This window comes from Ziziphus jujuba, chromosome 1 (assembly GCF_031755915.1).
Source record: "Ziziphus jujuba cultivar Dongzao chromosome 1, ASM3175591v1".
NCBI classification, from domain to species: Eukaryota; Viridiplantae; Streptophyta; class Magnoliopsida; order Rosales; family Rhamnaceae; genus Ziziphus; species Ziziphus jujuba.
In genome coordinates, this window is record NC_083379.1 from 37,538,688 (window position 1) to 37,556,608 (window position 17,921).

Below are 17,921 nucleotides of genomic sequence, written 5' to 3' on the forward strand. Positions count from 1 at the left end.
TTTACTATAACTTATTACAATGATTTTAAAAAACTCATTACAATTGGAAAGGATAGATTTCACCAAAGCCAAAGTTTGATCCCTGAAAGTCAAGTTTTGCCCTTATGAAATTGTAAATTTTTTCTCTAATTTATCTAATTTTGATTTTTTTTTTCGTTTTTTAAAGATTTAAATGATGCTTCTCCAATTAATCTATTGACCATATAATTTCTTTAAATATTGGTGTAAATATTTTTAACATTTAATATTGGTAAAATTCCCAATTTTTATTTCACTAAAAAAATTGAATTTTTATGTTACTAAAAAGATAATACTACAAAACCAAAATGTTTACAAAAAATATTTACCGAAACCCCCACTCTGTTTGGCCTTTTCATTTTACCTTTGTTTTTGGAACCATTGGTTGACTCTTGTATTTTCTTAGTGTTTTGGTTGCTCAAAAGCCTACCATTAGAATTTTCATATTCACTAACTTCTTAAGCACTTGTCTAAAAGATGAAGAGAGATCTGTGGAAAAATTTGGTTGCAGAAGCTATAGGTGCCATAGAGAAAAAGTAAAGCAGGTGCAAAAGGTTTACATTTTTTGTGACGACTAGTATGGGCTGGTACGGAGCACGAACAGGCTACCTGGTGTCCAATTCTACATCGTCCGGTGTAGATAAGGAGATAATTTAGATGTAATAATAGTCACTTTCATAACACCAACTTTTTTCAAAGCAATTGGATTCAAAATTCGAAAGAATTTCGAAGTTATGCGTGCTCAAGCAAGAGTAATCGAACGATGAGAGGCCTCATGGGAAATTTTGAACAAAAAATCTCATACCAAGTACGGTAGCTAAATTGGAGATAATATTAGCAGAGAGTGACAAATTCGTCAGTAGAGGTGGGATGTTACAAATGGCATAAAGGTATGTACCCAGCTGGAAGTGTGCTAGCAATGATCTAAGTGGGCAGATTATAATGACTAGTGTGAGTGGGTGTGAGGCACTGGCAAGCTACTTGGTGTGTAATTCTACATTGTCTGGGTGTAGATAAGAGGGTTGATTCAAATATAATAATAGTCACTCTTAATATACTGAGGTATTTTTAGAATGTCTAGCTTTAGGATTCAAAAAAATTCCAAAGTTAAGCATGCTCAAACGAGAGCAATATTAGGATGAGTGACTTCTTTGGAAGCTTTGTGGTGGCTAAATTTGGCTTCGGGGTTCGAAAGAACTTCGAATTAAACGTACTCAGGCGAGAGCAATTTTATGCTAAGTGACTTTTTGGAAAGCTCTGCGGTGGCTAAATTGGAGACAATGTTTGCAGATGGTGATATGTCCCGCTTATGGTTGACTTCTAGGTTCGAAAGGACTCTAAAGTTAAGTATACTTAGGCGAGAACAATTTTAGGATAGGTAACATTTTGGGAAGCTCTGCGGTGGCTAAATTTGGGATAACATCGGCTAAGAGTTATAGATCCACTAATAGAGGCTTCATGTTACAATTTCAACAAAGAAAGATAATTAAAATATTGAGTTGCTCTACCTAGGCATTTTTTGGCATATGGAATGAAATGATTTTTAGGATGGATGACCTTCTAGAAAGCTATGATGGCTAAATTGGGGACAATATATTCATGTGAGAGTAATCTTAGGATGAGTGAGCTCTTGGAAAGCTATATGATGGCTAAATAAGGGACAATATCGATAGATAATGACAAATATATCAGTGGAGATGGGGTATTACAATTTCAACAAAGAAAGTTAATTAAAATGTTGAGTTAGTCTTATTAGGTCTTTTTTTAACATATAGCATGAAATGATTTTTAAGATGGATGATCTCTTAAGAAACTCTGTAGTGGCTAAAATGAAAATAATATCAGTAGAAATTAACAGGTACATTAGTGAAGGTGGAGTGTTACAATTTCGACAAAGAAAGTAAATTAAAATGCTAAGTTAGTCTAACTATGCATTTTTTTAACATATTACATGAAATGATTTGAAGTGGCACCAGCTGACTTGGTACCATCATTGCATATAAGATTTTCTCCCTTGATTGACTAATCTCAAACTCTTTTAAGTGTTGAGTGTTTTTCTTTAGATGTTGTTCAAAGTAAAGGGGATTTTCTTGTGTTTTTTCACTTGGCACTTCGTATTCCGTGGCTCGCAGAGTTGCTAGTTTTTCTCTTTCAATTTCTAATGCTTATATTTGGTTAGAGGAAAGTCTTCGGTGGCTCCAGGATTTATTGGACAATAATGTATCAAATTTAGTTGATTAATGCAAGTTTCTGTTTGCTTCCATAAAGTTTAAGAAAAAAAAAAAAAAAGTACATGAAAAATGCTGTGAAAGGGATCGATTAGGTTGGAATAATTAAATAACGATCTTATCAGATGGATATAGGGAAAACAAAAAAATTGAATACTATAAAAACTTTGTAAAAGTATTGTAGGAGACGTGAAACATTTTTTTTTCCCTTTGTTTTTAGGAAGCCTTTGCGTGGTAGGGATCTAACTCCATTATTGTTGCACATCATGTGACCGTCAGAGGGCCCTACAGGGCATGAGGCTTTGCTTGCCAGCTATGCCCACAATTTTCTTATTATACTTTTAAGGTCAATTAGGAATAAATAGATAATAAAATCATATAATGGAGTGTTAAATATATGAAGACCTCTTCTACACTTTAAATCAAAGAAATTTAATTATTACAAAGATATTTTTCTGGTATTTTGTATCCATGTATAATTTTCTTTCCTCTTTTTTTACAGTAGTCTTTACAGTTTTTAATATATACTATACAGAATCAAATTTAGATCAGATATTTAATTTCAAAAATTGACATAAGCTAGATTAATGTTATATATCCTATAATACGTTTATGGTATACCATTTTTTTTAGACTTTCACGTTGTTGGGAAACTAATAATTTTTCAAAAATCTTAAAGTAAGTTATTTATTGATTTTTTCTAATATATTGTAAGATATTGGTCCACATCAATTTTTTTTTTTTTTTTTTTTTGCTTGAAAGGTCCACATCAATTTTTGAATATAAAGACCTGAACACCTGAGTCTGGTTGATATTATACATCCTATAATACTTTTACAATATAACATTTTTTTTTTCAAAGACTTTCATGTAGTTGGGTAGCTAATAATTTTTCAAATATTTCAAAGTAGACTATTTGTTAAATGAGGTTAAATTGGATTAAACTATTTCAAATTTTATTCAATCAAATTAAATTATATATAAAATAGTTCAATTCAATTTAATCTGATTCCGTCCAAGATGGTGGAATTTTTATGATGTTGACTGAATAAGTAATTAACAATTATAGCCTACGTATTATAATAACCCACTTTCTTTTATTAAAACAAATGTAGTATAATTTAAATGCGGTGTGTGTGCTTGGTGTGGTGGTTCTGGATGAGTATTTGTAGTCATTGCCGTGAAATACAGAGGAGGAGAAAAGGGGGAAAATAGGTTTGTATTCACGGTGTGCTTCTCTCGCACAGTTTTCTTTGATTTTGCAGGTGTTTTAAACCGTGAATCCATCATCTTTTAAAGCACAAATAACTGATCAATCCTCGGGCACTGTTATATTGAAAGATTTACATGCTTTAGCTGCCCAGGCAATGCTCATCTATTTCTAATCCACTCGAACTTCTAACCAAACTTTCCATACCTTTTTTTTTTTTTCTTTTTTCTTTTTTAAAGAAACCACAATCAATGCCAATTATATAGGTATAGGATCTACTAGCAATGATGTAATAATCTTTTTGGTGGTTCCTCCAGAATGGGTGTATCCATCAGAATCCTTGTAAAGAAGATCCATCATACGTGCAAGATTGATTACACGCTCAAGGAGGGTCATTGGCATATCTCTTGGTTCAACCCACTCCTCATTTATATCCTTCCACGCTTCCACAATTCTCTTACGAAGTTCAACGTAGGCCTCATTCTCTGAAACACCGTGTTGCTTCACATAGCATTCCACGCTGGAGGCCACATGTCCTCTTTCCTGCTCAAACTACAAATTCAAAAAGTGCCACATCATCAACTAATCCAACTTAATTCTATATAAATTATCTTGATAAGCATTTGCATATTTGTAATTAGTAGTATTTATGAAAGGAAATTCATATTAACTAACAAGTCTTTGATGAGTGTTATATTTTTTATTTTAGAAAATGGGAGATTCGGATATGCTTATTGCGTCATTGAATTTAAAATCTTTTGTATTGGACATTTAATTTACAATTTGTATCATATTAATCTAATTCTCAAATTAATTAAAATAAAGTTTAAAAATGAAGAAAATTTATTAGTTTTCTTATTGATCAATCAATCAAAATTTTTTTTCATTTTTTTGTAAATTGAAAAAAAGAAAATTAATATTATGAAATTTTAAACTTTCTATTAGCTAATTTGAAAAAAGTAAATTAATGTAAAAGAAATTGTAATTTAAGAATCTGATAAGAAACATTTTAAATTTAAGGTTCTAATGTACAATCTAGCTAAAGTACTCCGCAAAGTAGAAATTAATTAATTAGAGTTTTGTCTCAAACCTTGTGGCCAACTACGTCATCCGTGAACCTGCAAATGATACATGAAGCTTGCAAAATCCTAGGCCATTCTGAAATCCAATCAAAGCCCTCCTTGGTTACAACATCTCCCATGCCAAGGAAAGATGTGATTGTAAGCATTGAGTAACCACAGCTTCGTAATCCGATTGCCAGATACTCCTCCAGTGTGGGTGTGTAATTGTTAGAGAACCATTTGGATTCAACCAGGTAGACTCGGACTAGTTTTTTCATCTATATATATGCATAGTTTTCATAAAACATTAACGAAGGTATCAAATTTCAGCTATCAACCAAGGAGAAAATTGCACAAATTAATAAAGAAAAATGTAACTTCGGTAGCAAAGATCAAATTTCATGCTTATAGTGGCGATTTAATTACTTCTTCTATGGCATAGTCTACTCGGTATTCTCTTCCTTCCTTGGTCATCACCTCCTCGATTTCTTTGTACACATTTAAGAGTTCCTCGTAACAATACCTCATGTAGTTTGGTAGCTGATCCATGCTGCTCAAATCCCATCTGAACGAACCAGATTAAATATATAGAAAATTAACTTTATATCTGTAGAATTGAATATATCTAAGTAATTTAGATGACCCAACTTCTAACGCATGCAATTTTATATATTATTAGTTTACCTTTCAATTGCATCCGTGAAGAGTAGGAGCTCATCATGTGTTCCATGAACGTCATATATATCATCAATTATCGAAGACATGACAATTACTTTGGTGAATAATTTTCTAGCAAGGGAGTATTGGGGCTCATAATATACTCCCAAACTCCAAAAGTAACCCTCTACTACCCGATCTCGTGCAAAAGGTAATTTTGTTACAAAGTCCAAATCTTTCCACCACCTATGTAATCAATTAATAACTGTAAATTCATTAGAAAACCCATTTTAATTAGTCAAACCTAGTAATCAGCAGACAATCCAAAAAATAATAATAATCATAATAATTAATTACTTTGTTATATGGGCAAGTTCCTTCTGGTGCATTCTTTGTAAAATGTTGAAATCCATCTTGGCGAGAGTTAGCAGAGCTTCACCATGCGAAGGGTCTTGTTGGTAGAGAGAAATGAAGTGTCTTGCCTCAGCCCTTGGGATGGTTTTCCAAATGGGCTGACTTAAGGCATGCTTGATCTGTGCAGCAAGAGAAGGACTCAACTTGGTTGTTGTCAATGTCAAGGATGATGATGAAAGATGAGTGGCAGTGAATGTGAGTGCCTCTTCTAGTATTTGCTCTCCATGCACCCGCAAATGTGCTGCTTCATATAAGCTCAACATTCCCTTAGCATCACTAGCCAGGGCTTTATTGAACTTCCCTTCCTTGTTGGTGAACTTCTCGAATACATCTGCTGGATCACGACGTAATTACACATGATATATACTCATAATCCATGGTATCATAATGGCTGTATATGGTTGTTTCCCATCAAATGATGAGGAATTTCCTCCACCATAGCATTTTCATGTGTATATATATATATATACACACACACGCATTTAGTTTTGAACTAAGGTTTTATAATATGTGAATACCTTTAGCAAAAAAGTAAAAATTATATTTTATTATAAGTCACTAAAAATTTCATCATTATATGTATGAATATATATTTGTGTGTATGGAAGACCTGTATATACGTGCCTGTGATATATATATATATATATATATATATATTCTCGTGCCAGATTTACCAAAATATATATATATATATATATATATTCTTGTTCCAGAGTACATACCACTTGACATATTGAAACCTGCTTGTCTGAGTAACCGAAACCACAGAGATACCGTATATAGATCAGAATTGTGGATACTACTGTGAATGCTGATTTTGTGAATATCTCGCAGAATTTCATAAATTTGGCCATGAAAGTGGTAAGACAAACCCAATCGTTGGATATCATCAACCAGTTGTAGCTTTTCTGACGGATTGTATGAAACACCAGTTAGCATCTTCTCCACTTCATCTTTAAGTTTCTGAACCTGTTGCTCCGTATCACTATCAACTTTCTATAAAGTAAAGTTAAACCCATACACTTTATTAGCTCTTAAAATAACAATTAATTCTCATAATTTTATTTGAAGGAAGAAATTTCGAATGTATTATATATATCATCGCATGCATAAAATATATATATATATATATATATATATAACACATACAATGGATTCCACCAAAAGTTAAAAAAACAAAATTAAAAAAAAAAATAAAAAACAACAACAACAACAACAAATAGAGTGAAAAAATAGAAGCATAATAGCATATGTATGAATACATATGTACCAGTGGTGTAGAGGCATATGCGAGGAAATGGTTCCCCCAAATGCTAGGATGAAAATTGGCGCAGCGCCGAATAACTTGGGGTGTGGAATTTGTAGACTGGGACGTAGCATCAACTACTGAAAATCTTGACATTTTCTTAAAAGCTTCTTATACTTAGTGAGTTGGTGAATCTTTTTCCATCTGCTCAGGTATTTATGGAGGTTCACAATGTTTTCTTCAGTTTAAAAAAAAAAAAAGAAATAAAATTATGAATTAGTGGACGGGAGATTTACACATGGCCGTCATCAAACAAAGGGTATTTTTATTTTTTGCCTTCTTAGAGTATTTGAAAATGAAAGTAATAGACAAGTCAGGTGTTTTTTTCCCCTGGAAAGAAATAGAACAAGAAATTGACTACTCTACCATACATATTTTTCAGTGGACCACCTCAACTTATATTACAATATTCTTTATATAAAAAATATAGAACAGCTTTTTTCACAATTCTAAAAGAATTATAGACGTTGTTCACCTAAATAAGTTTGCCAACATATCCTCTTCTTCACTAGCATTTTTGTGCGGTAAATATGCCTGGCGGACTGCAGATTCCATCCAGCTACACCCCGATTGGCAGATCTACCACCAGTGGTGGCTTTTTTACTTTTTTATTTTAACAGATATATATATAGATGATTCAATTTATTAAAAATAAAAAAAATAAAAAATAAAAGAGAAAAAAAACCAAATGATCTATTTCTATGTTATTTTTCGATAAATTTTTACCACTTAGAAAAATTGATTTATATGATTTTAAGATTATTTATGTAATTTAATATTTAGTATTTAATATTTTTATTATAATTTTTATAAGGTATCAAAAAATTTGTGGAAATAACATGTACAAATAGGTGGTTTAAGGAGCACCTGATTTTATCTCCATTGGAGAGCCAATGGCAGCTGCTGTTTAGTTTGTCATGATGCCTGCAGCAGCTCGCGCGTTGGCAGTCCAGTCTCTCACAGTTGGTGGATGATAGAGAAGTTGAAGAGAAAAAAGTTGAAACAATAAAGGTTTCAAAATGTAGATAAGAAGAATAAAGGTGTTTTGCAAAAAATAATTTTATGGGAATTGTAAAGAAATATTTAACACAAGTACAACTTCTCATATATATTAACAAACAGATGTTTTAAATATCATTTTTTCATTTTATTGGGACGATCAAGCTGACCATAATAGCTTTATCTTTTCCAAATGCGCTTTTGTGGTTGTTAACAACATTATGCAGCAAATTAATGGGGTCAAGATCTCAATTTTGACATGCTCAATCTGTTTTTGTGTTGAATTTCACTTGTGTGATTTGGTTCGTGTAAGGAAGAGCCTTGATTTGAGAGATAAGGTTTCAATGGTGAGAATATTTTCAGCTTTAAACTTATTAATATGAACCATTTACATCAGCCACAAAAAAAAAAAAAAAAAAAAAAAAAAGGGGGATTTGGTTCCAAAATGTAGATGAGAAGAATAACGGTATTTTGTTAAAAAATAAAATAAAATAAAATTTGTGGGTATCGTAAAGAAATATTTACTGCAATTAAAACTCCTCAAAAATGTATATTAAAAAAAAGATGTTCTAAATATCATTTTGTCATTTTATTGTGATGATCCTGCCGACTGTAATTATAACAACCCAGACCATCCTGCAATTTGTTTTTTGGGTGAATTTCACATGTGTGATTAGGTTCGTGTAAGGGAGAGCCTTGATTTGAGGGATAAGGTTCCAATGGTGAGACTCCTTTCAGCTTTAAACTTATAATATGAACCTTTTAGAAAAAAACAAGGATTTTGGATCTTAAGGTTGTAAAATGTTTATCATTCGAAGCCATACACCTTCCACACAGCGAATCCATCTTTTAGCATAGCAACCAGAAAAAAATAGTAATAAATAAAAATAAAATAAAATGTGCTCGGAAAACCCTCCACCCAAAATGTCAAATGGACAAAATAGATGGAAATAAAGATAATGGAATTGTTATTTTTATGTTTTTATTACTATCTATAATATTAAAATGTCTTTAATTTTTTTATTTTTTTATTTTTGTCTTTTTAGATCATTTTACTATCTATAATGTTTATGCTGTTCTTTCACTATTGTTTCCCTTCTTAGTTTTAAGATAAAGATTTCACGTGCATGGACCCCTTCATCAATATATGAAGGTTTGCTTTTATTTCACACACACACACACACACACACACACACACACACACACACACATATATATATATAGATATAAAAATACATATAAAGGTTTGCGTGTAGACAAGCTAGCTAATAATCAAATTTATTATGACCACAATTTTTATGAGTATTTTTATAGTCCGTGCAAAATGTTTAGTGGCAAAGCCACTATTTCCTAAGTGAGTTCGGAGTTTCTTCACCAAAGATAAAAATAAATTTGAGTTGGAAGTGGAAAATTCGAACTATATGCACCTTTTACCATTATACTCGTGTACCCATGGAAACTAATGAAATGAGTAATACATAAATTGTAGTTGTAAGCAAATTATTGAATTGGTAATATTTAAAATTTTATAAACTAGCACTTCACATGTTAACATTTACAGGAAAATAATTGATATAGCCTATAATTTATTGGCATTTCTTTGGGACTAACCCCTTGAATAACTAAAAAAAAAAATTGGATGAACGTAAAATAGGGAAGTATTATTTATTTATTTATTTTTTATTATTATTATTATTATTATTTTAATCATTACAACAATTTATAATCTAAACAGAAAGGAGAGTTTGTGTCTCAAATTCTCAAATGTATAGTTGAGTGTGTGAGAAGTATACCAATTGTTGACAAAATACCCTGTTTGGTGTTAGAAAATATGTCACGATCCGTCCAAGATCCCTCATTGGAACCCTGGACAAACCCTGATCTTAAAGAAACACCATCAAATCTTCCAATGGAAAATCCGACAGTATCTTCCTTAAGAAAAAGACTTATCACAAAATTTATCTGGACAAAAATGCATTCCTATACGGCACCACCTTATCCCTCCCACCTTACTATAATAATTTCCACAGCGGTAGCAGTTTGATAACAATTTGTATAAAACACACATACACACACACACACACACACATATATATATATATATATATATATGCAATAGGAATAATCAACTAAATAAACAACCAAATATACCTTTAATCATTCACGTTCGCCCACACCACCCACTTATTAATGTACATTTCAAATATCGTTTTACAAAATATACCGATGCATAATATAGAAAGAAAAATAAAACAATCATCATATCAACAACAATAATAATAATAGCAGTCATTTTTATGATAAAAATAGTATTAATATCATGTGTCATATTGACCCGAAGGTAATCATTTGTCCAAGGACTATCACATAATCATAGCTGTCCCAAGGACTATCTTACCTGCCCAATAGCTATCTTTGTTACCAGTAGGCTGTGATATTTGTCCAGATATACCATATGATAATAATAATAATAGAAATAATACTAATAATAAGAATAAAAATAAATAATGGCAATAATAAAAATAATAATAATAATTATAATGATGATGATAATACTAGTAATAATGAAAATAATTGTAAACATAATTCTGATAAATAATAATTGTAATATTAATAACAAGAATAATATTAATAATAGTAATGACAATAAAAGCAATTAAGTATAATGTTAGAAAATCAGGTTATAAATAGATAGAATAGTACGAGGTCAAGTAATATTTTAAAATTCAATATATATTATGAAATATATACTCGTATTAGGGGTATAAACAATACCCTCTAACATGCTACGTAATCCATGATTCCAGCTGTCGCTGGCACCCTGCTATTAATCTAGTCCAGGATGGTTGCCTATATTGGTCGTCCAATCCCTGAACTTGTGGGCAATGTAGTTATGAGGCTAACTTTTCATGGACCACATCAGATTGCTATCCCCGTACAGTGTGATACATACAAATATAAAATATATATATACAAAAGATACTTGATGCACATACTATATACTAGTGGTGTCCTACGGTGTCCAGCATTCCAAAGTACCATCTGACGGGGCGGTTAAAGAAAGAAACTGGCATACGGTCGCGTGGCATCCCACCAAGCTGCTGCTAACAGGCGTCTTGGCCATTGAGAGGGGTGACCGATGCTCACTATGCATTATACACTGCCTACCCTCGGTCCGATAACAACCACAGGACAACCCTATAAATCAACCTGCGTGCTAATCACATCTATATACACCTGCGCGCTAATCACATCTACAACTATAGAACACCGGTACGTGTATGGTGCATCTAAAACTCTAAATTTTTATAGTATTATTAAAATAAAGAGTCTCAATAAAATAAGATAAAATTAAGTTTATGAATAAATCAATAAATAAATTAATTCATTAATTAATGTATAAATATATTTTTTTGAAAATACTAAATTTTAAATAAATATTTTTCTTCAAATCCATGAAATTAATTTTCACCAAAACAATATAAAAATTCTTACATAATTAAAATCACATAAATGCATTATTTATGCACCAAAATTTTGTCATTTAAATCAACAATAATTTTAATAAAAAAGATTAAACCAAAATTTCATAAAATTAATCTCTTCCACAATAATTCCATTCCATAAATAAATAAACACATAAACATATTTTCTTTATCACAGTAATTTAATAAAATCAATTCATACCAAATATCATTAGAATTGCATAAAATGTTATATATAAGTAAATAAATGAAAATACTTTTGTTATGCATCATAACCTCAACAACAAAATTAACAGTAATTTTGCAACAATTGAAAACTACAATTTTTTTAATTTCGAAGATATAAATTAAATGTTATACATAACTTTGGCACCATAATTTGAAATAACAATTTTATTTAGCCATTAAACACATAATTTCCCATAACACAATATTTATATATATTTATATACATATACATATACATATGTATACACAAGCATCTATATATATATATATGCACATATAAATATCTTCAATGTATATATATATATATATATATATATTCATTCATACTTATTCATATACACATACACATTCTTTCAGCAATTAAATAAATGTATACACATGCTCGTATACCCACAAAATATATGTGCATATATATATATATATATATATATATCAAACTAGCACATACCATTGAATGCACCAACACTTACACATCCACAAATGTATACATGAATGAAACACATATATATTTACAAACATATGTATACATAAACATATATACACAAAACCCGATTGGCCTTAACTCAAAAGTTGGGGTTTTTCAGCATCTTGAGGATTAATTTAATTTAATCATTTCTTTGGCCTCTAACAATCATTAGGAACTTTGCTGTAATGATAATTGACTGAAGACTTGTCAAATTTCTGTCCAATTTAAACATAACCATAACTTAGCTTCGTCAATGGTAACTTTCTAAATACTCAACTATAATTCACATTCTAACTACCAATTTGAAGCTTATGGTGAGAGCACCAATAATATACCTTCAAATGGTTCAACCGACGCTGGAGGTGGCCGAAATCCTACCGAGACCTTGTTTCCAAAATGGGTTTTGTCTCCTAAACGAGCGAGTTTTTAGCCAATCCAAGCTTGGAAATGGACTTAGGGGGTTTGAATTTGTGGGAAAGGACCACCCATTCGACCTCATGCTCATCGGAAGATGGTGATCGGAAAATGCATCCCTCACCGGTTTTCATGGCTTCCCGGCGAGTCTAGACCATTTCCTGGCATGATAAACATGGCTATGGTTTCCTAGGAATGTGGGTTTCAAGTTGGTATAAACATTTCTTGGTGGGTGTCCAAAATTGAGAGGAAATTGGTGATGGAAAATGGTTGCCGTGAATGAGCGGGGAGGGGAAGAGAGAAGAAGAAAGAAGAAGAAGAAGAAAGAAAGAAGAAAGAGTCCCGTGGGTATTTTCCCTCGTGGGGAAGAAGAAAAGAAAAAGAAAATAAATAAATAAATATATAAAATAATATTAAAATAATAATATAATATAAAATAATAAAAATAAAATAATGTAATATTTAATTGTCTGAAATGTGGCATTTTCTTGTTGTGACACATGGCACCCTTTATAATGTTACATGTGGCATTGTGGTTCACGTATACTCATAGATCAATGAATAGTAATAGCTATTTTGGAAAAACTTCATAGGTCCGTAACTTTCCAATCACATGTACAAATCCGGCATGCTGCTAGCCTACGAACTCATATTGACGAGTACTTCACAACCATACATAAGTCAAAGCTCAATTTTATAAGAATAAAAAATAAACTGTGGCACCGTCGGACAATTCAGACCTCAACTTGTTTTATTCATAACTTTCAAACCGTAGTTTCTTTTTCAACGTACTACTAGTCTACGAACTTAGATCGATACGTACTTTGCAATGGTACCTTGGTCAACCTAGAATTCTTATCAAGTCAAAAATTCAAAATTTGACCCTTCTCGGTCAAAAACTATCAACTTCGGTCAACTTGAGAAGTTTTCGATGTACTTTGGGACGGGATATTACAAAATATATAAATATACTACTGTTAGGGTTGCCCAACTTATATATCAAACTTTATTTATTAAATGACTATCATTTGGTGTTGGAAAATAAATAAATATAGTACTATTAGGGCTGCCCAACTTGTATACCAAACTTTATTTATTAAATGATCTTGACAAATGATGTTTATAGCATTGCTTTTTTTTTTTTTTTTTTTTGGGTAATGATGTTTATAGCATTGTTGAATAGTTATTATTAGATATAGTTAACTATTATGATTAATTTTGTCCCAAAAAAAAAAAAAATTTCTGATTAATTTTTTCAAAAATTGTCATCTTTTTTTACTCCACATGCCAACGGCCCAAATGATAATTGAATTCTATATAAAATGATTCTACCATACAGATCGTGATAATTGAATTCTATATAAAATGATTCTACCATACAGATCGTCTGCGTGTGGACAGTCTGGATGATAGCTAAACTCTCTCTCTATATATATATATATTTTTATTTTTTTTTTGGGACAAAAAGTGGTATCGTATTTTAAGTTCTTAAAATTCGAAAGGCTATGACATTGATTTAGCCAATGAAAAGCCCAGCCCAGCCCAACAAATAAGAATAAAATTGATGCAACTAATTTCTATAATTTGGGCTTTAAAACAATTTCAACGAAGTGGGCTAATTTATTAAGATTTTCAATATTTTAATTAAGTTTTCACATTCATATTTTATTTTGAATTAAAATTATAAGGTAAGTGGTAATTAATCAAAGTTCCAAATTTCAAATTAGTTAAGTACTAATAAGTTGCTAATATTTTTGGATAAAAATGTGTCACATTCATGAAAAGTGAATCAAATAATTCTCATATAATTTGATAAATACGGTGAATCCAAAAATATACTCTGTTTTCCATAGCCAAACTGAGTATGGAAAAATATTGCATAATTAAGATTTTTCTAAGTATTTATTACCTCACAATAAAAGTAGGATCAAACTCAACAGTAATTTAAAAAAAAAACATATATATATATATATATATATGCGGCGCATTATGTTCATAATATATATGAACTTATTTATGCATATGCATGTACCCAATTGATCTACATGCACCTAATTATTCATTTGGAATTGGATCAATGAGCAAGGAAGTAACAGATTCCTTGAGAGCCTGTCCAACATGTGTGAAGTTATCTTCCTCCTTGTAAAGCACGTCCATCACTCTCGCAAAATTAAACGGCCGCATCAGTATTGTCGTTGGCATTTCAGTAGGTCTCAGCAACTCTTCGTTCATGTCCTTCCAAGCATTCACAATTTCTTTCGTAAACAACTCATAAACCTCTTCCTCTGACATCCCACGATGCTTCACGTGGCATTCAACACCTGATGCCACGTGCCTTCTCTTTTGTTCAAACTAATTAACATTACAATTAATTATGTGTTATCGATCGTTAAAAAAAAAAAGAAGAAACTGATTTCCAATATTATTGAAAATTTAATTTAATAATATTAAGTGCCAATTATATGTTTTTGATGACTAATTCTGTCCTACCTTATGTCCAACTATATCATCCATGAACCTCGAGATGATTGATGACGCTCTCACTATTTCGGGTCCTTGTCCATCCATTCAAATGTCTCTTTAGTCACAGTTTCATCCATACCAATGAAAGATAGAGTTATGAGCGTATGATAGGTGCAAGTTACAAGTGCAAGTTTCAGATGCTCCTCCACAGTGGGTATGTATTTCGCATTGAACCACTGAGCTTCTTTGAAGTAGCCTCGAAGCAGAGTTTTCATCTGGATTATTTATAACAATTAATTTCATTGTACACGTACAATATAGAACATATCTATGTATACAATAAAGGGACATGGAAGAGGGACAGCAGATCTGCATCTTACAATAATTATCACATTAGAATATAAAATGTAAGCATCTAGTGTAAATAATTAATCAAAATTTCAGAGTAAAATACCAATATATCTTGATTTGCTCAATTTTATAAAATTAGAATACGTAATTTTTGAAAACTTTCGGATGGCTTTTATTCAGAAACGTAGATACATGTAGCACCAAATTACATATGTAATCCGAAGTGTTTTGAATAGAATTTTAACTTTGATTTCTTGGATAAGTAATATCTACATATATATATATATTTATATATTTATATGTATGTGTGTGCGTGTGTATGTATAGGTACCGCTTCTTTTGCATAGAGAAATCGATATGTTCTTCCTTGCTTCGCCATTTCATCCTCAATTTCTTTGAAAAAGTCCAAAAGTGCCTGATAACATATTTGCATGTATTTTGGAAGTTGGTCCATGCAATTAACATCCCACCTGAAAGACCGAAAACTTAATCCATGCCTATTCCTCCAAGTTAATTATATATATATGTTGTGGAAATATTCTTCATCAAGCAAAGAAACACAATTGATTATTATATTTATATATAACAATTAAGTTAACCACCTCTCAATTGCATCGGTGAAGACAGTGAGTTCCTCAAGTGTTCCAAATGCATCATAAACATCATCAATGACAGTTGTGATGGCAATCATTTTTGTTAGGATACTTCTAGCAAGGGAGTAGTTGGGTTCAAAATACACAGCAACAGACCAAAAGTAGCACTCCACAAGTCCGTCTCTTGCAAAAGACAGCTTTGCAGCTAATCCTAAATCTTTCCACCACCTGATGACATGGATGAATTACCATATATATATATATATATATATATATATAACCATGGTTATTAATTAATTAGTTCTCGATCGAAAATCGATCAATTACATACCTTGAGAGACTGCTGAGCTCCTTTCTGTGCAGTGACTGAACAAGATTGAAATTCAACTTTGCAAGCTTTAATAAAGCTTCATTATAGGAAGGCATGTGTTGGTAGATGGAAATGTAATGCTTGGCCTCTAACCTTGGTATGCCCTGTCGCAGTTTCTGCTTAAGGGCATGGCTTATTTTCTCGGCCAAAGGATATTCCTTTATAGAGGGTAATACAGCCTCAAGCTGAGTGGTAGTAAAGTCAAGGGCCTCATCTAGAATATCTTCACCGCGTACCCTCAGCTGCGCAGCCTCATACAGCTCTAGCATCCCACCCACATCACTGACTGAGCTGCTTTCCCTGAAGTTTCCTTTTCCATCTTTAAACTTGTTGAATATTTCTGATTCATGTCACCAAAAGACACAGAGAGAGAGAGAGAGAGAGAGAGTTAACTAAAAATTAAACTGAACGCATGCGCAATTTAGACACAATTACACTCTTACCAGAGGAAACTTTAAAACCATTTTGTCTTAGTATGCGAAAGAAAAGGGATACGTTGTAAAGATTTTCATCCTCATGATTATAATGATTGCTAGTATATAATATATATACGCCTCGTAGTGCTTCCTCTATCGTCTCAAAGTGGTATCCAACATCTAGGCATTGGATTACATCAATTAAGCTCATTTGCTTTAAAGGATGATCAGCATAGGCCAACAACTCCCTTCTTACTTCTTCTTTCAATTCCTCAAGCCTTTGTTTTCTACGATCATGAGCCTGCACCAATAAACTGAATGACTTTAGTTATATATATATATATATATATATATATATATGTTGGTGAAAAATAGAAGGGATCTTTATAATGGTAGATCTTAGGCCAAAGCTCTGCACCACGCAGCATCATAGGTAATAACGGAGATTTTCAGAATTCGAATCATAATTTCCAAACTCCACATCTATAATAGTGGTTTAAGAGCTTCTTTCTGCTAAATGCTACCTTCCTTGGTGGTGTTTTATTATATTTATACATATGTGTACGAAATTTATAAACAATTCAACAAAAGTGTAAGCATAAATACATCATAGTTTTTGACAAGCAAATCGATTCATTATACCATTTCATCAAAATCGTAGTTAAGGAACAGGTCCCCCCAGAAGCTTGGAACATAATCTGCTATAGGACGCTTGACATTGGATTGGAACAGGATATCTGAGACTTGCTGCTCAGACATGATGACTAGGTTGGTAGCTTGAAAATGGTAGGTATAGGCTGAATTAATGGACGAGATTCAGATTGCTTGTAAAGCTAACTTCTATATCTAAGTGAGGCAACGGATTAAGCTGGAGAGTGAATTATAACTTAAAACTTTTACATCAACATCAGGATGTTGTGGGCTTGGACAACGTATCCTTTCCCTTATATTTGAATATTATTATAAATGTTAATACCCAAATTCATACCCAAACAAGAAAGCCCCAGGTGTACTACTCCTTAAGGGCAAAACGATCATTACAAAGGCAAGGAAAAGGAATAAAGAATTATGTCTATTATTATTAAAGAAGAGAACCGTGTTAATCCCTCTCTAGGCCATTTTGATAATGTGGCAGACTTCAGTAAAGTGGGCCCACATAAAACCTAAAGGATGGCATGTGCATATAAAATAAACCTGCCCAATTTCAACGGAAAACTTGAAGGATGCCATTTGTATATAAAA

At 31.8% G+C, this 17,921-nt stretch overlaps 2 protein-coding genes across 2 annotated transcripts; both read right to left on the minus strand.

The window, feature by feature from the left end:
• Window positions 1-3,446: 3,446 nt before the first annotated feature.
• On the minus strand, window positions 3,447-7,009 carry LOC107431573 ((-)-germacrene D synthase-like). Its single transcript, XM_048464691.2, has 7 exons — window positions 6,859-7,009; window positions 6,311-6,584; window positions 5,532-5,919; window positions 5,202-5,420; window positions 4,944-5,082; window positions 4,547-4,795; window positions 3,447-4,008 (listed from the first exon to the last, which is right to left on the minus strand). The coding sequence occupies exons 1-7, from the start codon at window positions 6,988-6,990 to the stop codon at window positions 3,715-3,717; spliced, it is 1,695 nt and encodes a 564-aa protein (XP_048320648.2). The 5' UTR covers window positions 6,991-7,009; the 3' UTR covers window positions 3,447-3,714.
• A 7,532-nt stretch (window positions 7,010-14,541) lies between these two features.
• On the minus strand, window positions 14,542-17,456 carry LOC107431448 (sesquiterpene synthase 2). Its single transcript, XM_048467861.2, is given in 8 exon segments — window positions 14,542-14,838; window positions 14,977-15,047; window positions 15,050-15,224; window positions 15,632-15,770; window positions 15,903-16,121; window positions 16,225-16,603; window positions 16,707-16,980; window positions 17,322-17,456. Coding segments are annotated over 8 exon segments (1,671 nt in total). The 5' UTR covers window positions 17,439-17,456.
• Window positions 17,457-17,921: the final 465 nt, after the last annotated feature.